The sequence below is a fragment of the Saccoglossus kowalevskii genome, chromosome 7 (genome assembly GCF_978046115.1).
Source record: "Saccoglossus kowalevskii chromosome 7, keSacKowa6.1, whole genome shotgun sequence".
Taxonomy (NCBI): Eukaryota; Metazoa; Hemichordata; class Enteropneusta; family Harrimaniidae; genus Saccoglossus; species Saccoglossus kowalevskii.
This window is the reverse complement of record NC_140647.1, coordinates 5,742,131-5,764,840: the sequence shown is the minus strand read 5'-3', so window position 1 is coordinate 5,764,840 and position 22,710 is coordinate 5,742,131. Positions and strand designations below refer to the sequence as shown.

The 22,710-nt window shown below is 35.8% G+C and overlaps 1 protein-coding gene across 1 annotated transcript; it reads left to right on the top strand.

Moving 5' to 3' along the window:
• Nucleotides 1-1,372: 1,372 nt before the first annotated feature.
• Nucleotides 1,373-8,367, top strand: LOC102806998 (uncharacterized). Its single transcript, XM_006821551.2, has 4 exons — nucleotides 1,373-1,663; nucleotides 5,480-5,601; nucleotides 7,827-7,942; nucleotides 8,111-8,367. The coding sequence occupies exons 1-4, from the start codon at nucleotides 1,373-1,375 to the stop codon at nucleotides 8,221-8,223; spliced, it is 642 nt and encodes a 213-aa protein (XP_006821614.1). The 3' UTR covers nucleotides 8,224-8,367.
• The last annotated feature ends 14,343 nt before the right edge of the window (nucleotides 8,368-22,710 follow it).

Sequence of the window (22,710 nt, the reverse complement as noted above, 5' to 3'; positions counted from 1 at the left end):
AGCGGCTTCTTTTACAAACCACACTGGTAACTTGGCATATCGACCAACTTCAATGGCAAGATTATATGAGGAACATCATAACATATACTAAAGGATTTAAGTATTTTTCAAATTCAAAACAGTTTTTCAAGTTCAATAATTACGCAGTTTACTGCCTCGATGATGTTTTCTTGGATTATCATCGCACAGTTCTTGGGGCCAGTAATGCTTGAAGCTATCCTCTGCTTTTAAACAGTACTGACGGCTAATAATTCTCGTTTGAATATTGGAGCCACACGTGATCAAAACGATGTCTATGTATTAACGAATTTGACCGACCCACGTGGATTAAGAAGTGGTAGAATTACGTAACTCAATATATGCCTTATATACATACCTATTTATCGGCAGATTAAAAATCCATGCCAATATCTAATCATGATGCACTGTCTTTTCGGTGAGGTCATCAGAGTATGCTTGTACACCCCCTAAATATATTTGTACCTCTGCATGCTGGAATTATGTTCACATTTAATTTCACCACATCATTTGCATTGCCATAGCAATACCTGTATATAGTTATAGATGTCAACGCTCGAGGTACATTACAAACCCAATTTTACTGTCACCGACATAATGTTCCGAACATCAAAACAGCAACATTGCCAGCCAGGGTGGATTCGCTATTCAGACTGGACGTTTCCACAAATAATCTCACCTACAAAAATACGCATTTACCCTGGCAAGTTGATATTACAAACTTGTCAGAGTATTAGACACGATAATCATGCCATCTTTATATAGCAAGGCCGAGAGACCAGTATCATGGAGCATTATGCTACAGAAAGGTGGCTTACTAATTATGTTATTTCAATATAGTGGGAAAAGAGGGGACTTAAGAATTGCACCTTTTTGGACACCAACATTTGTCTTGAAATCTGAAAAAAACTCACTCACAGTGTTATATGTTTCACCTTACACTGAGCATGTAGAACATTATAATCGGATATTAAAATAATGAAGTATTACTGACTAGGCTGACAACATATATACTGATCATAAACATATTGTGATTATAGAAATAACGACTTATTCATCTTCTCATCCGAGGTGAATGTTCAGGTCTTGTGTAATGGTTAAGTATTTCACTCGATCGATACATGTGGTTTTATAAAAAATATTGGAAATCAGCATTATGTCTGTTGTGAAAATTATAAGAACCATTTTAATTTGTAAAATTCTTGTATGCCACAATCTTCCAACATCATGATGGTGATCACGTGTTACCTATATGTGAACCATCACCTGTGATCGAATTCATTTTGGAGAAAAGAACACCACCTTAATTAACTTAGTCATTCATCAGTCTCTTAGATTTGTGTATTCGGTCACTATGGCGGTAACAATTACATTGTTATTAGTCGTCGTAACACTTGGTGGAGGGGCATGTGCCAACTTTTACCAGATAGCATTTCCATCACCGCGACTGGGCTACGTATACAAGATGGGAAATCCAAATGCACCGGTACACCTAGAAATGTTTTTTGACGCGCAATGTTCAGACGCAAAACTGGGCTATCAAGCCGTGTTTGAAACAGCAGAGTACTACGGACCAGATACACTTTATTTAGTAATGTACGGTATTCCACTTCCATACCATAGAGGAGCGTTCATTTCACACCAGGTAAGTCAATCTAGAACTATGCATAATGCTAGTACACAGAGCCACATGCCATATGTGAGTGGTGACAATATAATGTATAGTGAGCATAGTAAGGATGTATTAGGAAGGTAAAATACAATATGCTGATATCCTACGAGTTCAAGCCTGTTTATGTCAAAGTACTATAATACTTTTGAGTTAGAAACACTGTGTATGATAATTCAGCGACTTCGTATAGATACCTCGGTATTCTAATAACCTAACCTTAATAATGATATATCATGGGAACCAGAACTAGAAATTGGTGCAGTTTACTGCAGTAGACAATGATTATTTACTCGTAATACATCTTGATTGTTTTTTGGGGAAGGAAGATTCTGACTTGGTTTTAAGGAAGGAGACAATGTAGATAGTTTTGAAAGTAGTTATGAAAGAATGGGTGGTGATGTAGATTTTGGTAGTGAGAGGATCCATTTAACCTCAAAGCATCTTCCCACTATGTGGAAGGGTGTGTAGATGTACATCCATGGAAATTGACACAATTTGTCAATGTCAAAAACATCCATACCAAACTAGTCACTAGATATAACAATTGCTGCTGCTCTTTCTGCTATGAGTCTACTACCTTTGTGAGCCACCAAAGATGTCGAGACTAAACAGGCTCTATGTTTTTGCGGAGTTTCAGATTTTCTTATTCATAGATAAACTATTCGCGTTTTTAGTAAATTGAAAGTTTTTTTCATTGAAAACACTCAATCTATAGTAGTGAGTAGTAGTCTACTATCTGTAAATGTTATATCATCACTTTTTGTGAACCGCTTCCTAACAGAGGAGAGAATTTTCTTAGCAGGCTTCAGGTTGACACAAACTTGTCCCCCTGTAAATCCTCTATGTCCCCATCATATAACTGATCTTTTTATAAAGTGGTCTGTTGAAAAATATTGTGCAGCTACTTCTTTTAAAATGAAAGTTTTTTATATGAATCATACTATATTATTATTAACATTCAAAACAAATATTACACTTAGTGTTTTTTTACCAATTTCCCAAACATGAACAGTTAAATTATGTTATCTATATTGACCATATGCCTAGCTGTAGTTATTTCGTCATTCATGTGAAGCAACATGATACTGATCTTCATGAGTCACGTGACTGTATCGGTAAACGACTGGTACACTTATCAGATTGACATATATTTATAGTATTAAACTAGTTCATCATCTGTTATAATCGCACGATAGTTCTATATGAGACTTTTGGAAAACATATGTAAAAAATAACTTTTTTCATCAACCTCCTACCATAATGAAAAATACGTGTTATTGTGCCATTGTTTGAACCACACATATTGAGTGAAAATATATTGTTATCGTTTAAAGCTAAAAAAATTAATTTATATCTAATTTGCCGTATTCTTTAACGCAAACCAATTGGGCACAGGCAATGAGTCGTCGCTATAGTAATTATGAAACGTGGCAAGAATATTGTTTAAATTCAATACCTGATCAACGTTCACTGATATTTTATCCCACCAACGATTAAGATAAACTGTTGAATTTCATGTAAAGAATCACGATGGGTAGCGTGAATTCGTTGTTTGCAAACACTGTTTGGTACCATTTTAATTGTACGAGTTACAGTATATAGTTAATGAGTGGCCATGGAGACAAACAATATTGTCAATTACAGCTGGGAATATGGGGCATCATAGAAAATGTGCGATAAACAGATAAGTTGATTCAGCAGCTGCAGACGAGTCATTTAATTTTCTTTGCGCCATTTCTCTGATGCGCAACGTTTGAGGGCTCTCCCTAATCCGAGGTGACACCATCTGTTATGCTGGTGTTTGAAGGTTTGTAGATATAGACCAATATTACTTCCTGTATGTACATGTCGTAAAAGTTAGGGCTTCATAAAGATATATATATATGGCTCCTGCAACGTAAAACATCTGACTAGTGGCACGAGAAATGCTGATGTGGAAATTTGGGAGTATAATTAGAAGTACAAATGTACCACAGTGTGTTTTACTGTTAATTATTTTTTAATTCAATGAGCTATAGTTTTAAATTTCAATGTTTATGGAGATAAAGAACTCACGTATACCATATAGACACAGATGCAGTTATTTTCAAAAATGAAGGATATTTGAAAATGATTGTATAAGAGTTACATATGATAGATAATAATATTCAAATAATAATAATAATTTAACATAATAATGATAATTGCAATAATGGCGGCTTTAATTTACATGAAAATGTGTATTAGTATTTTTTGGGGGGCGCTGATTACGACTACGAATTTTGAAACAGAAGTTGTTTACTGCAGGTTTAATGAAAAATGTACTCAACTAACGTTATACCTTACAACCATAATATATAAACGTATAGCGCCTCATTTTAAATAATGTGGGTGATCGTTGTTGCTAAGTCCCGCATTATTTATTTAGACAACATTCAGCTCTTGCGCCATTTGCTATTCTTTGATTTAAATGAAAGCTGGTGATCGGTATTTACAATCTTTTATAAATACGTGTATAAGCAAAGCCTTTGCTTCGTGCCTTTCTCTTTCTTATAATATATTGAATACAGCGTGTTACTGAAAAGTCATCATCAGTATCACTTCTTAAGTCCACGCAAAAAGGTTATAGTTCCGGGTCTAAAAATATAATTATTTGTGAATTTATCACACCTAAATAATAACATCACGTGGCATAAACATAACTTTAATTATCGATATTTTCTGTACAACATAAAGAAAACTGTAAGAAGGAATGATTGAAACAGTGGTGTTTTTTATTATTATTATAGTAATCCCCACACTTCGCAGAAACACAAATGCCTTGAGATATAATAAGAACAGTTTTAAATAGGATTAGCTTCTTATGGACAACTAGTTAAGAGTCTATAAAATGTTAGTGAGATTACTTACTGAAGTTGATAGAGTGATAAAAAACAGTCATTTTGTTTGTCAGGTTGTCATACCACACAACTTCGTATTAGAATGCGCAATGTATTTCTATATCTATTTAAATAACTAAGCTTTGATAGTGTATAATCACAATTGATCTCGTTCGTTTACTGGTAAAGTACACTATAACAATATTATGCACTTAAGTAGGTACAAGCTCGATCTCCTTTATTATTCTGTTCTGTGCGTGTAAGTGGCTTCAACCGAAATATTGTAAAGTTTCAGGTAAAAAGGAAAGATTCGACAGTGTTAGTCTAAAAAACTTGTCTCACATATGGCCCTCGTCACATTTGTTCGGGCAAATTCTCTTCGCGTAAAAGTTGCGGTTTACAAATGCTGATAATGACATGACATGTCAGCCACATACTTCAAAATGTATTACTTATACATATCACTGTACTGTTAACATATAACATATATTGTGTACACACAATACCAGTACTATGTTTAGTCACTTAGATGGTATTATTGCTATTAATGCAATGAGAGCAATACCCGAATTCTCACTGTCATTCTCATCGTCCTTCATCTTTACTAATTTCAATTTGAATTTCTGTGTGAAGTAATAACAGGAATGTGGTATTTTGTAACAGCAGAGGACCCTCCCTGCATAAATCAAGAGATTAATTTTCCAAGTGTAAAACAATTTGTAGTCAGGGTTTTTCTTATACTAATGGGAATACGTCTATTGTAAAATGTTGATTGATTCAGGTGCACCAATTCTGGGGAAATTCCTCAAGCATGATACTCTCACTTATGTCACGTATCTGTAATTCTAATGGTTCTCAGTGAGAAACTAAATTTCGTTGCCAATGCGGTATTGTATATCAATAATAACACAATAACATGCATCTTTTATAGGCTTTACGGGCAGTTGATCAATTGGATAGTTCACGTACAGTGGAATACATCCATCTCTTGTTCGAAAACCAATACAGAATTAACGGATCACCTGCAAATGTTAGCGAGGCTGAATTATTTGTGTGAGTAAGGCTTTCTTTGTAATAATCGCCTTCTGTACGACACGTGTTCATTCGTTCTAATAGTCAAGTGCAATTGTCCACAATTAATACAATTACCAACCCCAAATATACCATTTAATTGCCAGTCATAATGAAACTGCAAAATCACAAAAATAACCAGAATTGAGCCGAAAAATGCGGCATATTGGTCGGCAATTTTTGCAATTTAATCCGAAGTTGACAGAAGTTGACCAAAAACAATAGTCACAAAACTACAACAAAAATAACACAGAACCGGACACCGGATATATCCGGTATACAAATCGTTGCAAACATTAATACACAAGTTTATTCAGACTTTACTAGTATAAATAGGGATTTCAGTCACGTGGTTAATGACATCGGAAGAAGTGGGTGTGGGCAGCTACCCTTTCAAAAACTACAAAATAAAAATTACCAGGAATTCTAGCCCATTGTGAGTAGCCGTTTTGACAATACGGGAGAATAAAAATTGAAACATTTGAAAATCCTGGCAAGCGCCGCGAACGCGAGCGTGCCCTTCGAATTTGACCCGGTGTTCTAAATCTAGAGAAGTTTGCTGCGTTTTCCCGCGTTGCAATGGACCGTACGATTTCGAAAATGTCACAGTAGGGGTGACAGCTATAGAATGAGAGGTGATAGGTGAGAACCGATCGAAAATTGGCGAAACGACAATAAAAACAAAAGTGTAACGGCAATTTTCGTATCGACTTACATCATTCTGGCATATCTATCACTTATAATTTGAAAAAATATATATTTTAATAGTAAAAAATGTAGGTTTTGTGAGTGTGACATCAATTTAGAGAGTATGACAAGCCAATTTTAAAAGTGGTACCTGCATCCCGGTATTTTGTTTACATGAACGCCATTTTCATGTACTAAGAGATTTTTTCACTTCTTCACTTTTATATACGGTAAGATGCGTTTATTTTGTTTTTATCATATAGAAAATGCAGCGTAAATGCAAAATAAAACGAATTGTACATGTTAGAGCTTTCACAGCTGTAGAATTGAGATGATTTATTGGTTAGTTTGGCATAAAAATGGATCGATCATGCCCAGAGATTTCAAATTTTCCAGGCAGCTCCCAGTTATGTTTTCCATGCATACTGCTTTTCTAAGTTGCCAAAAATTAAGCTGTATATTATGCTATAATGTTATATCTTAGATTTGTTTATTCGTGTCAATGCTTTTTGTTTCATAAGTATTATTATAGGGTAAAAATAAGCAAAGCTTGGTAGAACACATAGCCGATCAATGAGGGCGTTTTAAATGCATTTGTATAGGAATAAAAACGAAGGCAACATAAACGAAAGTAAAACTTGTTTATCTTTATTGACACTGACAGATGATTAAAAATGAAATTTGAATTTGACCTGTTTCCATGGTAACATATTGTCTATATGTTGCCCGCTCATGACATTAGATAAACATTGATATAAAGTTCAGTTGTTGGAAATTTGGTGAAAATTCAATAAAAAAGGGGAAAGATATGGCAGGTTAAGTTCAACTCCAATTAAATAATTAGTGCTTATTCATCCAAAATGGTGCCGTTGTTTTTACAATTCAGTCGTGCTTTGTTGTGTCATCATTTGTCCAAAATTAAGAGATGCTACTTGAAGCTACCTTATATCGAGAACGGTTACCCTGATTTTCATCAAATAAAGTGCATTGTATTGCTCCAGTAGAGATCTGTCCAATGCAGTCATGTAAACTACTCTATGGTATGTGTATAATATTCCCCTGACATCCCTAGTATAAAGGGCAAAGCCCGAGTCTGCTACCAATCTCGCCTCGCCAGTAGTGAAAGCAAACTACATTGTACATTGCCAACTACGATGTACTACATTTCGTCCAACCTCCTGTTTGATTCTGCTTGTTGATCGCTAATTTCATACTTCCGATTAAATTTATAGTCGTGTTTTTGATTTGAGAATTAGTAAACACAGTAAACAGTAAACAAAGTGACCCATTATATTTTGTATTTACTGCTTTCTTCCAAGCACAGACATATCAATCGGTGAGTACTAATACGACTGATACTATGAACGTGACCTGCAAAACATAAACTATGATAACTACAAGATCATTCGATCCAGCATCATTCGGCGTGGGGTTTTTTTTGACGTATACACCTGCAATAATTTCCCTCTCCATTTCCTTGCACATTGTGTTACCTGTTCTATTATCACTTACCTTTGTAGAATACTGACAGAATTAGCAACAGTTTTGGGAATACCTGAAGAAGACTTTGTAACAGAATTTGGCAAGCCTATGACCGATGTACGCTGCAGATTTGAGATGAAGATGGCTAATACTCGTATGTATATGTGCAATGACAATTACTTTTTCCAGAAACTAGACATATGTAGTTTTTAATGGACTTATAATGGAGCATATGGAGCGTGGTGGAACTGGTGAAAATAGTTTATCTATGTCAGATACAAATTATATTGTGTTTTATCTTGCGTTCTAATATGTCTTATAGGTGGTGTATATGGCAGTCCATGGTTTTTCTTAAATGGTATGACAGTCGTTGAGTACTTCCCAGTATGGACATTCGACGATTGGAAGGCTATAATTGACCCGCTGCTAGTGTAGTGTATCATTTGATATTATTATGATACCATATCATACCATATTTGAATATTATGATACCATATCATACCATATTTGAATATTATGATACCATATCGTGAACCATGATTAAAAATGCAATAAATAATATATATGTGATTATAAACTCATATTACGTGTGTACGTGTAATAATATATTGTCCTTCACTATTATACAAAATAATTTTGAATCATGCCACCCAATCACAAATGAAATAATACAGGTCTGCTTTCTTCGCAGCCTTTTGTTATACTTGAACTAAAATAGTATAAATATACGAGGTAACTGGCGAAGCAATTGATTAATATTCACAAATGGTATTTACTTCCTAGTAAAAAGTTTTCCATTCATTTTTATTTTTAAACAACACAACGGTAACTTTGTTTATAACGAAAGTACAATCGAATTACAAATCTAATCTTGTTTTTTTTTCGGGTAAACACTGTAATTTACATATACCATCCTCACTCGTCATTACAACACTGCCCTTACAATGTTAAGTGAATATGAATGTCACGTCTGGTCTCGATGAATAATAAACGTAGACTTTCAATAGAAATATCTATACGACTGATATAAGTTGCTTCTTGAGTTACTGTAGCAATTAAACAATCTATACAGCATCAATGCCTTACTTAACATTTCAGTTATTTAATTAGCCAAGCGATCTCTTCATTCCATTAGAGACAAGTCGCTGTTCATTCTCTTACAGGCTGGTGTGACACAATATACCCACTAATGTCACTGTATTTACTTTATTTGACATAAGAAGACTAACTTATGAATGTTAGATGGATGACGTTTTCTTTGTTTTACAGACCAGTTTGTAATCAGACAAAAGTGCTAGAATAGGGTTAGCCTTATTTTAACTGATACAGTCACATCGGCAAAATTACATGTCCACCTTCGGCTATTACTATATCATGCCGCATATGAAGACATCCTTGCTTGGACGCCATTTGCACCTCATTGTGTAATATACTTTTTTCATTGACTCATTAAAAAAATGAATCAAACAAAAGGAAAAAAACATTTTATTTTTGACTTATACACTTGCAATAACCGTGTTTGGACCAATATAGCACTGATACCAACTGGGCTGGCATCCGCAACCACTTGTGTTTCAGCATCTTTTTCAAAGTATGCCAACATTTTTTCTGATCACTTCTCCAGACAACATTTGTCTGTTTTCAGGATGAGCTTTTTCACCAGTCCTGTCAATGTCAGACATATACTATACTGTGAAGTAACTTAACATAGAAAGAGTCTGACCTGTCTTGCTTCCACTGGCTATCTAGCACTGTTTTCACATTAGCTTGTATAAAACCAATAAAGCAAATGTCCTATCAATGTGAGTTTTTTCATTCCATTCACACACTTTATTTATTGTTACTTTACTTTGTTTATTGTTAGTTTTTGGTGATGTTCTTTCTGGTCACAGCCATGCACTATCATATCATTTGCTATGCCATGTGCTCCATCACATCCAGGTTGCTCTTGCTTGGCTTTGTAAACGAAAATTCAAGGACATTGTTCGCGTCTGTCACGGGCTTTCCGATATGTGACAGGCACACCTAGCTACAACAGCTGCAGAAATGATTGAGTGGTTGATACTGTGATGATACGGTTCTTCCTCCTGAACGACTGACTGACTGACTGAACAGTGTGTCACCAAGCCCCTTGGTAGCTCATCTTTCACGATGTCCAGTAGAGAGTTCACCATAGAGGACGTGTTTTACCAACATGGCCTCAATGCTGGAGATGTTTGCTTCCCCCAACACTTTTTTGACATCGCTCCAGTGAATGTTTGGGAATGGAGATGATCACTTGTTGGTGGAAACATTCTAAAAGTTGTAGTGTACACGCTGCATGGCAGTCTGCGCGTGGACAACAAAAGCAGCATCATCATAGAAAATAACTTCCGAAACAGTTGCTCTAGATTCTTCGCATTGGCCTGCAGTCACCACAACAGGCTACCATCAGTGTGGGGTATAGGTTCTTTTGCAGAATCAGATAACAAGTCAATTACTTTGAGTTGAAAAGGACGACTACCTCATTGCGTGGTCTAAACAATACTGCCTCCTGTCAGTCTCGACTCACACATGTGACAAGTTTACATTCTCAAGTTATATTAACGTGATAAACTATAGTGACGAAATGAAAGATAAAGAATATCATACGGTATCCCCAAATATGTTATTCCCAAAAATCTGTTCCCAACATCAGTGCAGCATCGTATATAGATGCCATCTTCATTGCTGAAATCTTCTGTGGCTATTGAAGCTTGGTGCTGAAGAAGATGGTGAAGAGAGTTGACGTGCAATAATAAACACAGCAATAATAAAATTCATTTTTAACCTCAAATGGATTTATCTGGCCTAATGTTGTCAAGATATTACAATTAAAAATGCTACATACATATTAGCTGGATTTGTGTTACATCTACAACAACAGGTTTTTTCATATGCATAATATTAATATGCATATTTGTAATGTTTCGTACACGTGTAGATTCGCGTATTCGTTAGTGTGAGGCATCTCTGTACTTTGAGGTCGGGTTTCAATGTTTTGAAATGTATTCCGTATATTGGTAGTCAGAATCTCTGCTCTATGTGTAATTTGGTTGTGATGGCTATACAGATGTAAATACATTCGTTGTCACGTGATATGCACGTCAACACACTGACAAGATTCGTTTTTGTTTATGCAAATGTACCCTACCACTGACAGCATTAGGGCGAGCCAGTGTGTGCGTTCATTTCGCGTTTCTGTTGGATTGTCGTAGTGTAAGTCATTGGTCGCACCTCTTAGCCGTGCTATTTCTATCACCAAGATGCCGACCATAAGTGTTATTAATCTCAACCTGAAAATTGGTAGCGTTTACACTCTTTATATGAATAGAAATGTAGCATTTGAACTGTAAATACAAATACACGTGCGGCATTTTCGATCTCCATATTACAAAATATCTTTGATAATCTTGTTGTGAATTAAATATTGTTTACACACAATCGATATACATATCCCAGATTCCCGCTTCTATTTTGCAGCACTTATTTATAAAGTCACCGTGATCCACATAACTGGAATATATACATAAAATAACGTCTCCATATAAAATGCCTTTCAACTCATTTCGACCAATGTGTGCTCCAGTTAATCCCCAGTTAATAGCACTGTTGTGAATGTTCACCAATGTGAAATTAATTTAAGGCCCAGTTGAAATGGAGTGAACAAAAGAATATGCAACAGACGGACATGGCATGACAATCTCAATTCTGTTTGCACAAAATTGTTTATTACAGTTGGTGTTTCTGTGACGGAAAAATGACTCTGTAAAATATGCTGTGTAGTTTAAAAAACATGTACTCATAGCCACATGGGCTATTAATATCAATAGGTTGTGCACTTCGTACATTGTGTTCTCATAAGTTACTCATTTGAGTATTTATTTTACGGTTAAAATCAACGTTCTTCGAATGTTCATAGTTCGAAATCGACACGCGTAAAAATAACTTTGATGAGGTAATCTGGGTATGTTAGTTCCTCGTCTTTGATACTTCCAACAGCTTCATTGATGCAACACTGGTGTTCAAACACTTGAAGTTAAAGGGTCAAATGGTACTACTCATTAGTTAGTCTTACTTTGATACGAGACTTGGGGCTTCTCATACTTGTATGCTATGTACTTCAAACACTGTGCTCTCAGCTAGCATGGTCGACTCTCGATTTAATCCTGTACGGAATAATAGTCGCTCCATGCATAGAGAGTTCGCACAGCACAAAACAAATACCTTCCCAAGGGCTTGGTCTCACACAATGTGTAACACGGAAATCACATGGAAAATTGAGTTTATATAGAAACCAGCATCTGCCCAGAATATGCACACTGGGCATTGACTCACACCACAGTTAATGCAGACCTCATGGAAGATGTAACCTCTCATAGATGCCATATAGTCAGTGGCCTCCACTAATATATATATGTACCTGTTTAATCAGGGCACGGCGTTGCTCGTCAAAGGAGACACCTCAGATTTATTAAAAGTATCCGGGTGAATGCTCACCCATACAGTGTATATACAGATTCATAAACACGGCAAAAATACAATTCATTTTTAACCCCAAATGGATTTATCTGGCCAAATATTTTCAAGATATTACAATTAAAAATGCTAGCCACATATTTAGGCGGATTTTTGTTTCATCTACAACAACACGTTTTTTCATATGCATAGTATTAGTAATGTTTCGTATACATGTAGATTCGCGTATTCGTTAGTGTGAGGAATTTCTGTACTTTGAGGTTGGGTGTCAATGTTTTGAAATGTATTCCGTATATTGGTAGTCAATAACCCTGCTCTATGAAGAATTTGGTTGTGATGACTATACAGATGTAAATACATTCGTTGTCACGTGATATGCACGTCAACACACTGACAAGCTTATTTCACGTTTTTGTTGGAGCCGTGCTATTTCTATCACCAAGATGCCGACCGTAAGTGTTAACAGTCTCAACCTGAAAATTGGTAGCGTTTACACTCTTTATATGAATAGAAATGTAGCATTTGAACTGTAATTACAAATACACGTTCGGCATTTTCGATCTTCATATGACAAAATATCTTTGATAATCTCGCTGTGAATTCAAGGCTGTTTACACACAATAGATATACATACCCCAGTTTCCCTCTTCTATTTTGCAGCACTTTTTTATAAAGTAACCGTGTTCCATATAACTGGAATATATACATAAAATAACGTCTCCATATAAAATGCCTTTCAACTCATTTCGACCAATGTGTGCTCCAGTTAATCCCCAGTTAATAGCACTGTTGTGAATGTTCACCAATGTGAAATTAATTTAAGGCCCAGTTGAAATGGAGTGAACAAAAGAATATGCAACAGACGGACATGGCATGACAATCTCAATTCTGTTTGCACAAAATTGTTTATTACAGTTGGTGTTTCTGTGACGGAAAAATGACTCTGTAAAATATGCTGTGTAGTTTAAAAAACATGTACTCATAGCCACATGGGCTATTAATATCAATAGGTTGTGCACTTCGTACATTGTGTTCTCATAAGTTACTCATTTGAGTATTTATTTTACGGTTAAAATCAACGTTCTTCGAATGTTCATAGTTCGAAATCGACACGCGTAAAAATAACTTTGATGAGGTAATCTGGGTATGTTAGTTCCTCGTCTTTGATACTTCCAACAGCTTCATTGATGCAACACTGGTGTTCAAACACTTGAAGTTAAAGGGTCAAATGGTACTACTCATTAGTTAGTCTTACTTTGATACGAGACTTGGGGCTTCTCATACTTGTATGCTATGTACTTCAAACACTGTGCTCTCAGCTAGCATGGTCGACTTTCGATTTAATCCTGTACGGAATAATAGTCGCTCCATGCATAGAGAGTTCGCACAGCACAAAACAAATACCTTCCCAAGGGCTTGGTCTCACACAATGTGTAACACGGAAATCACATGGAAAATTGAGTTTATATAGAAACCAGCATCTGCCCAGAATATGCACACTGGGCATTGACTCACACCACAGTTAATGCAGACCTCATGGAACATGTAACCTCTCATAGATGCCATGTAGTCAGTGGCCTCCACTAATTTATATATGTACCTGTTTAATCAGGGCACGGCGTTGCTCGTCAAAGGAGACACCTCAGATTTATTAAAAGTATCCGGGTGAATGCTCACCCATACAGTGTATATACAGATTCATAAACACGGCAAAAATACAATTCATTTTTAACCCCAAATGGATTTATCTGGCCAAATATTTTCAAGATATTACAATTAAAAATGCTAGCCACATATTTAGGCGGATTTTTGTTTCATCTACAACAACACGTTGTTTCATATGCATAGTATTAGTAATGTTTCGTATACATGTAGATTCGCGTATTCGTTAGTGTGAGGAATTTCTGTACTTTGAGGTTGGGTGTCAATGTTTTGAAATGTATTCCGTATATTGGTAGTCAATAACCCTGCTCTATGAAGAATTTGGTTGTGATGACTATACAGATGTAAATACATTCGTTGTCACGTGATATGCACGTCAACACACTGACAAGCTTATTTCACGTTTTTGTTGGAGCCGTGCTATTTCTATCACCAAGATGCCGACCGTAAGTGTTAACAGTCTCAACCTGAAAATTGGTAGCGTTTACACTCTTTATATGAATAGAAATGTAGCATTTGAACTGTAATTACAAATACACGTTCGGCATTTTCGATCTTCATATGACAAAATATCTTTGATAATCTCGCTGTGAATTCAAGGCTGTTTACACACAATAGATATACATACCCCAGTTTCCCTCTTCTATTTTGCAGCACTTTTTTATAAAGTAACCGTGTTCCATATAACTGGAATATATACATAAAATAACGTCTCCATATAAAATGCCTTTCAACTCATTTCGACCAATGTGTGCTCCAGTTAATCCCCAGTTAATAGCACTGTTGTGAATGTTCACCAATGTGAAATTAATTTAAGGCCCAGTTGAAATGGAGTGAACAAAAGAATATGCAACAGACGGACATGGCATGACAATCTCAATTCTGTTTGCACAAAATTGTTTATTACAGTTGGTGTTTCTGTGACGGAAAAATGACTCTGTAAAATATGCTGTGTAGTTTAAAAAACATGTACTCATAGCCACATGGGCTATTAATATCAATAGGTTGTGCACTTCGTACATTGTGTTCTCATAAGTTACTCATTTGAGTATTTATTTTACGGTTAAAATCAACGTTCTTCGAATGTTCATAGTTCGAAATCGACACGCGTAAAAATAACTTTGATGAGGTAATCTGGGTATGTTAGTTCCTCGTCTTTGATACTTCCAACAGCTTCATTGATGCAACACTGGTGTTCAAACACTTGAAGTTAAAGGGTCAAATGGTACTACTCATTAGTTAGTCTTACTTTGATACGAGACTTGGGGCTTCTCATACTTGTATGCTATGTACTTCAAACACTGTGCTCTCAGCTAGCATGGTCGACTCTCGATTTAATCCTGTACGGAATAATAGTCGCTCCATGCATAGAGAGTTCGCACAGCACAAAACAAATACCTTCCCAAGGGCTTGGTCTCACACAATGTGTAACACGGAAATCACATGGAAAATTGAGTTTATATAGAAACCAGCATCTGCCCAGAATATGCACACTGGGCATTGACTCACACCACAGTTAATGCAGACCTCATGGAAGATGTAACCTCTCATAGATGCCATATAGTCAGTGGCCTCCACTAATATATATATGTACCTGTTTAATCAGGGCACGGCGTTGCTCGTCAAAGGAGACACCTCAGATTTATTAAAAGTATCCGGGTGAATGCTCACCCATACAGTGTATATACAGATTCATAAACACGGCAAAAATACAATTCATTTTTAACCCCAAATGGATTTATCTGGCCAAATATTTTCAAGATATTACAATTAAAAATGCTAGCCACATATTTAGGCGGATTTTTGTTTCATCTACAACAACACGTTTTTTCATATGCATAGTATTAGTAATGTTTCGTATACATGTAGATTCGCGTATTCGTTAGTGTGAGGAATTTCTGTACTTTGAGGTTGGGTGTCAATGTTTTGAAATGTATTCCGTATATTGGTAGTCAATAACCCTGCTCTATGAAGAATTTGGTTGTGATGACTATACAGATGTAAATACATTCGTTGTCACGTGATATGCACGTCAACACACTGACAAGCTTATTTCACGTTTTTGTTGGAGCCGTGCTATTTCTATCACCAAGATGCCGACCGTAAGTGTTAACAGTCTCAACCTGAAAATTGGTAGCGTTTACACTCTTTATATGAATAGAAATGTAGCATTTGAACTGTAATTACAAATACACGTTCGGCATTTTCGATCTTCATATGACAAAATATCTTTGATAATCTCGCTGTGAATTCAAGGCTGTTTACACACAATAGATATACATACCCCAGTTTCCCTCTTCTATTTTGCAGCACTTTTTTATAAAGTAACCGTGTTCCATATAACTGGAATATATACATAAAATAACGTCTCCATATAAAATGCCTTTCAACTCATTTCGACCAATGTGTGCTCCAGTTAATCCCCAGTTAATAGCACTGTAGTGAATGTTCACCAATGTGAAATTAATTTAAGGCCCAGTTGAAATGGAGTGAACAAAAGAATATGCAACAGACGGACATGGCATGACAATCTCAATTCTGTTTGCACAAAATTGTTTATTACAGTTGGTGTTTCTGTGACGGAAAAATGACTCTGTAAAATATGCTGTGTAGTTTAAAAAACATGTACTCATAGCCACATGGGCTATTAATATCAATAGGTTGTGCACTTCGTACATTGTGTTCTCATAAGTTACTCATTTGAGTATTTATTTTACGGTTAAAATCAACGTTCTTCGAATGTTCATAGTTTGAAATCGACACGCGTAAAAATAACTTTGATGAGGTAATCTGGGTATGTTAGTTCCTCGTCTTTGATACTTCCAACAGCTTCATTGATGCAACACTGGTGTTCAAACACTTGAAGTTAAAGGGTCAAATGGTACTACTCATTAGTTAGTCTTACTTTGATACGAGACTTGGGGCTTCTCATACTTGTATGCTATGTACTTCAAACACTGTGCTCTCAGCTAGCATGGTCGACTCTCGATTTAATCCTGTACGGAATAATAGTCGCTCCATGCATAGAGAGTTCGCACAGCACAAAACAAATACCTTCCCAAGGGCTTGGTCTCACACAATGTGTAACACGGAAATCACATGGAAAATTGAGTTTATATAGAAACCAGCATCTGCCCAGAATATGCACACTGGGCATTGACTCACACCACAGTTAATGCAGACCTCATGGAACATGTAACCTCTCATAGATGCCATGTAGTCAGTGGCCTCCACTAATTTATATATGTACCTGTTTAATCAGGGCACGGCGTTGCTCGTCAAAGGAGACACCTCAGATTTATTAAAAGTATCCGGGTGAATGCTCACCCATACAGTGTATATACAGATTCATAAACACGGCAAAAATACAATTCATTTTTAACCCCAAATGGATTTATCTGGCCAAATATTTTCAAGATATTACAATTAAAAATGCTAGCCACATATTTAGGCGGATTTTTGTTTCATCTACAACAACACGTTGTTTCATATGCATAGTATTAGTAATGTTTCGTATACATGTAGATTCGCGTATTCGTTAGTGTGAGGAATTTCTGTACTTTGAGGTTGGGTGTCAATGTTTTGAAATGTATTCCGTATATTGGTAGTCAATAACCCTGCTCTATGAAGAATTTGGTTGTGATGACTATACAGATGTAAATACATTCGTTGTCACGTGATATGCACGTGAACACACTGACAAGCTTATTTCACGTTTTTGTTGGAGCCGTGCTATTTCTATCAAGATGCCGACCATAAGTGTTATTAATCTCAACCTGAAAATTGGTAGCGTTTACACTCTTTATATGAATAGAAATGTAGCATTTGAACTGTAAATACAAATACACGTGCGGCATTTTCGATCTTCATATGACAAAATATCTTTGATAATCTCGCTGTGAATTCAAGGCTGTTTACACACAATAGATATACATATCCCAGTTTCCCTCTTCTATTTTGCAGCACTTTTTATAAAGTAACCGTGTTCCATATAACTGGAAAGTATACATAAACCGACGTCTCCATATAAAATGCCTTTCAACTCATTTCGACCAATTTGTACCCAAGTTAAAGGAAACATCCAGCCACACAACATAATGACCCCTCGAGAAAAAGCTCCACAAATGTAGGAGAATGCAATTTACAGTTTTGTTTACATCACTTTTCATTCTCTAGATATTCAACTTTTCATCAGTATTATGTAGTCAACCATCTTGATTCTCAAGCAAAGGATTATGGATAAATTATGACATATATCTCATCTATATAACCTACTCAGTAAATTCTATACAATATAAGGAAATTTGAACATTTTGGTAGAAAAACATAAAAATAAATATTTTCAATTCTGTTTCCATGACAACTATTTTACAAGCATGTATGGCGACAGTACATATATGCTACCATCTAAACTTGCAGCCAATTTGAAGTTCAACTTTTAAAGTTATAGATATCGTTTTCTCAATTTCTGACAACAGTTTATATGATGTCATACTCTACCCATAATCCTTTGCTGACAATTCTAGAGAATGAAAAGTGATGTAAACAAAACTGTAATTGCATTCTCCTACATTTGTGGAGCTTTTAATAAGATAATTTGTAGTTGCGTGTCACGTGTCATGCCACGTCATCCATTCAATCGTTCTTTCCCGAGAACACTCTCATCTTCCATTGCAAATATAATTGTTGAGACAACATGATGATGAATTAGTTGTCACAGTCGGCCCAAACCATCGTACGTCGCTAAATTCATTGTTGGGATTGTGTAAAAAATTCTAATTATGTTATCTTTAATACCAATTCCTAATAAGTTTACCCTGTTTCAGCTAACCGAATGCAATCAATAGTACAAATAAAGAATGAACACGACTCTCTCGCAAACTCGTAAGCGGAATTATAACATTAGTTAAAACAGTGTTCAATTTATTTCACGTTTTAGAATATTGTGTGAAACAAACTTCGTTATTAAGGGATTTATTTCAACAAATTTATACCGCTTAAATAGTGTCATGTGTCGTGTAACCATGGCAACTTTGGACATTATAAATTACTTCCACGTATAATATGGCATGTATAATGAGCATAATAACGTCCAATATAACATAATCTAGACATGCTTCATACACTAATGCTATGATTCTTCATATAAGATATAATAAAATGTACCTTGGCATTTTTTTATCAAACGTCTTTGTATGAGTATTGCACCAAAGTGTATGCCCAATAGTTCACAATTTTACACAATTGACGTTTAGCAAACACAAATGTTGACAACGTTGGCGATTAAATATATTTTCTAAAGATTGATTTTGACATTTCGAGTACATATTACATTGATGAATACCACATACGTCATGCCAACAATGCTTATTTGTAAAACTAATCATGATGTTAATTTGACACTCTAATTAATGATCTTACATTTTTAATGACTCTTCATACCAGTGTCCATACTAAAATATCACGGTTAATAGCTTTAGTAACAACAGCTGGGTAAGTCACTGGGTTCACTTCATACCTAAACCACTTTATAACATAACGATCAGTTTACATCACACAATCACATCGTATCTAACCTCTTACTAATAATTACATAAATTAAAGAATGTGGAAATGATAGTGCCAATCTTTAGACAAAGGTTCGGGATGTACGAAATATTATTCGTAATATAAATAATACATCTTGTAAATTGTAACTGTAGTCGCCCCCCCCCCCCCGTGGTATCAGTCGTACAAAGTATAACTATGGCTCGTTGTGACATGGGAAGCAATTTGGAGCGAAGTGGCGGTGCCCCGATCACAATGTTGGTCTTCAAAATACTAGACAAGACCCACCAACAAATGACCTTGGCTAATATCAACCCCATAGTAATACGAACACAATTGTGCTGTTGACGATTTACATGTGACAGTATATGGCTTCGCCTCGGATGGCAACAAGCTCTTCAGGCTTCTAAAACTGTATGTCCACGTCTGTTGGGGTGAACATTTGTATTATTATATCGAATAAATTTTAAAGTAAAAATTGTGGCATGCCAGCCTTCCATGGCCAGCAGCCAGAATCAAGGGGGATTCGCATAGAGTTCTGGGTAAATCAAGGAAATACTCGCTGTTACGGCACGCCTGATTGGCTGAAAATGAGTATGCGCACTTGATTTACCCAGAACTCTGTGCGAATCCCCCTTGATTCTGGCTGCTGGCCATTTTCGATCATGAAATTGTCGGATATCACCAGAAAACTCGCGATTTGTGCCGTTTTGAATAAAACCAAGTTAGCGATTATGAACAATGGTTATTAACATAACACCTGACCCCCTCTGCACTTTTTGTTTCGCATTTTAAGGTAAGAAATCGACATTTGAAACCGACAGGGTGTCGATTTACTAGGTGCCGTGTTTCACAACTTGTTTATTTATATACGTATAGCGGATGATTTTTTTTTGAAAATTAGTATTTATTGATTTTCAGCCCCAAGTGACTGTGATGGCGACCCATGGCGAAGATCTTCGATATGTAACCAACTTCCGCATAAACTCGACAACTTCCGCAATATGTAAGCAAGTTTCTCGCCAACTTAGCAATTTTCGCGCCGACTCAGCAACTTCTGCGAGTAGCAAGACTGGGGTGTAAAAATAATCTTGCTTGGTCATACCTGATATACAAACATATCAGTTAGCTGATAGTCGATAGAAGGGAATTTTATTTTTGTGACGTCAATTGGTACACCCGGAAGCTCATTATCGCGTGTGCAACTTTAAGTTACATCCCAAAACAGTATGGGCGCGCATGCAAACTTCCAGGAGAGTGGTCTATGGTGTCTGGTGTCACCAGTAAGATCACGTGATTTCATAATTAAGCTATTATGCAATTTTATTTCTTCCATTTTTAGCATTCTCTTGATTTTTAAGACTGATTTTCTCTAATTAATTGTATATACACATTGCTATTAACCAATTAAAATGTTATTTCTAAGGATGAAATAAAGATATTATTATTGTTATTATTATTTAAACTGTTCACTGATGTGAGGACGTCCGTTGTTCACTTTTATCACGCCAATTTTCAGTATATAAACCTTTTTTTTTATAAACGCTTTCCGTGGATTTTGGAAATATACTGTCAGTATGCGAAGTACACATGTGTGCTACATCACCTACCAGAAAACAATACCGTGGAAATAATAAATTTCATTTATTACTCGTTAGACTTAATTACAGACTACAGCCCAGACGGGGCAAATCCTATTCGACGGAATCCGCAATTCTGGCCTTTCACAACAGTATTCCAAAAGCACATACATTAATTCTTATTACAATTACAAATGATACATACATATTAGCTGGATTTTGTCACATCTACAACAACACGTTTTTAATATTAGTACACATGTAGATTGGTAATTCGCGTATTCGTTAGTGTGAGGCATTTCTGTACTTTTAGGTTTTGAAATGTATTCCGTATATTGGTAGTCAATATCCCTGCTCTATGATAAATTTGGTTGTGATTACTATACATATGTAAATACATTCGTTGTCACGTTATATGCACGTCAACACACTGACCAGATTCGTTTTTATAGGGCAAACCAGTATGTGCATCTATTTCGCGCTTTCGTTGGATTGTCGTAGTATAAATCGTTAGTCGCATCTCTTAGCAGTGCTATTTCTAACATCCACTCTTATGGTCAGGATCTCTAAACGTCAAGATGCTGCAATTTCACGAAAATACATAGCTAGAAAATTTATATTTTACTTAAAATTCATACAATTACTCGACGATAATGCATATTACGTAAATGGATAATAATAAGACTGTTAGTTATGGTCAACGCCTCGTGATAAGCAGTTAAAATCAATGTTCTTAATATAACAGTTCAAAAGTTCATAGTTCGAAATCGACACGCGTGAAAATAACTTAGGTGAGGAAATCTGGGTATGTTAGTTCCTCTTTGTTGATACTGGTAACAGTTTCATTGATGCAACACTGGTGTTCAAACACTTGAAGTGAAAGGGTCAAATGGTACTACTCATTAGTTAGTCTTACTTTGATACGAGATTTGAGGCTACTCATACTTGTATGCTATGTACTTCAAACACTGTGCTCTCAGCTAGCATAGTCGACTCTCGATTTAATCCTGTACGGAATAATAGTCGCTCCATGCATAGAGAGTTCGCACTGCACAAAACACACACCTTCCCCGGGGCTTGGTCTCACACAATGCCTGACATAATAGCAATAATTGTTCAAAGTCAGAAACTGTATTCAAAACTAAACTGTTCTCACGAGGATAATTTAGATAATTTCATAATATTATCATGATTTATATTTCAGTCAGTTTGACAGTGGTTGCCATGACATATACTGATAAAGGTTAATGACAATACCAGATGGCGAGCTGGTCGAAATCAACCTAAAACATCTTATGACTCTGCAGTTTTTAAGATACAATATAGTAGCTGTAATCCTAAACCAATTTTGTTTGCGATTTTAACTAAGGTGGTATCTTTGTGGAATGTTAGTGCGAGACTATTACCCCATCAATATTAGTTAGTGTTGACAATATATAGAAGTGTTTTTTTCTAGACAGCTTGACGAGTAATTAATTGATTATGATGTGTAAAACTTTCATGTGATTGGTTGTTTGTTTGAAGGCAAGGCCTTGGAGTCTCTTATACTGATTGTAATTGGTTAAAGAATGACAAGAAATAAAGAGTGATTTAATGCTGTCTCGGGTGAAAACCAGGGACTTGGCAGAGAATCGTT

Coding starts and splice junctions, on each gene's coding strand:
- LOC102806998 (XM_006821551.2), top strand. CDS start 1,373: ATGGCGGTAACAATTACATTGTTATTAGTCGTCGTAACACTTGGTGGA. Junction 5,602..7,826: donor AGCGAGGCTGAATTATTTGT/GTGAGTAAGGCT, acceptor TTACCTTTGTAG/AATACTGACAGAATTAGCAA. Junction 7,943..8,110: donor GATGAAGATGGCTAATACTC/GTATGTATATGT, acceptor TATGTCTTATAG/GTGGTGTATATGGCAGTCCA.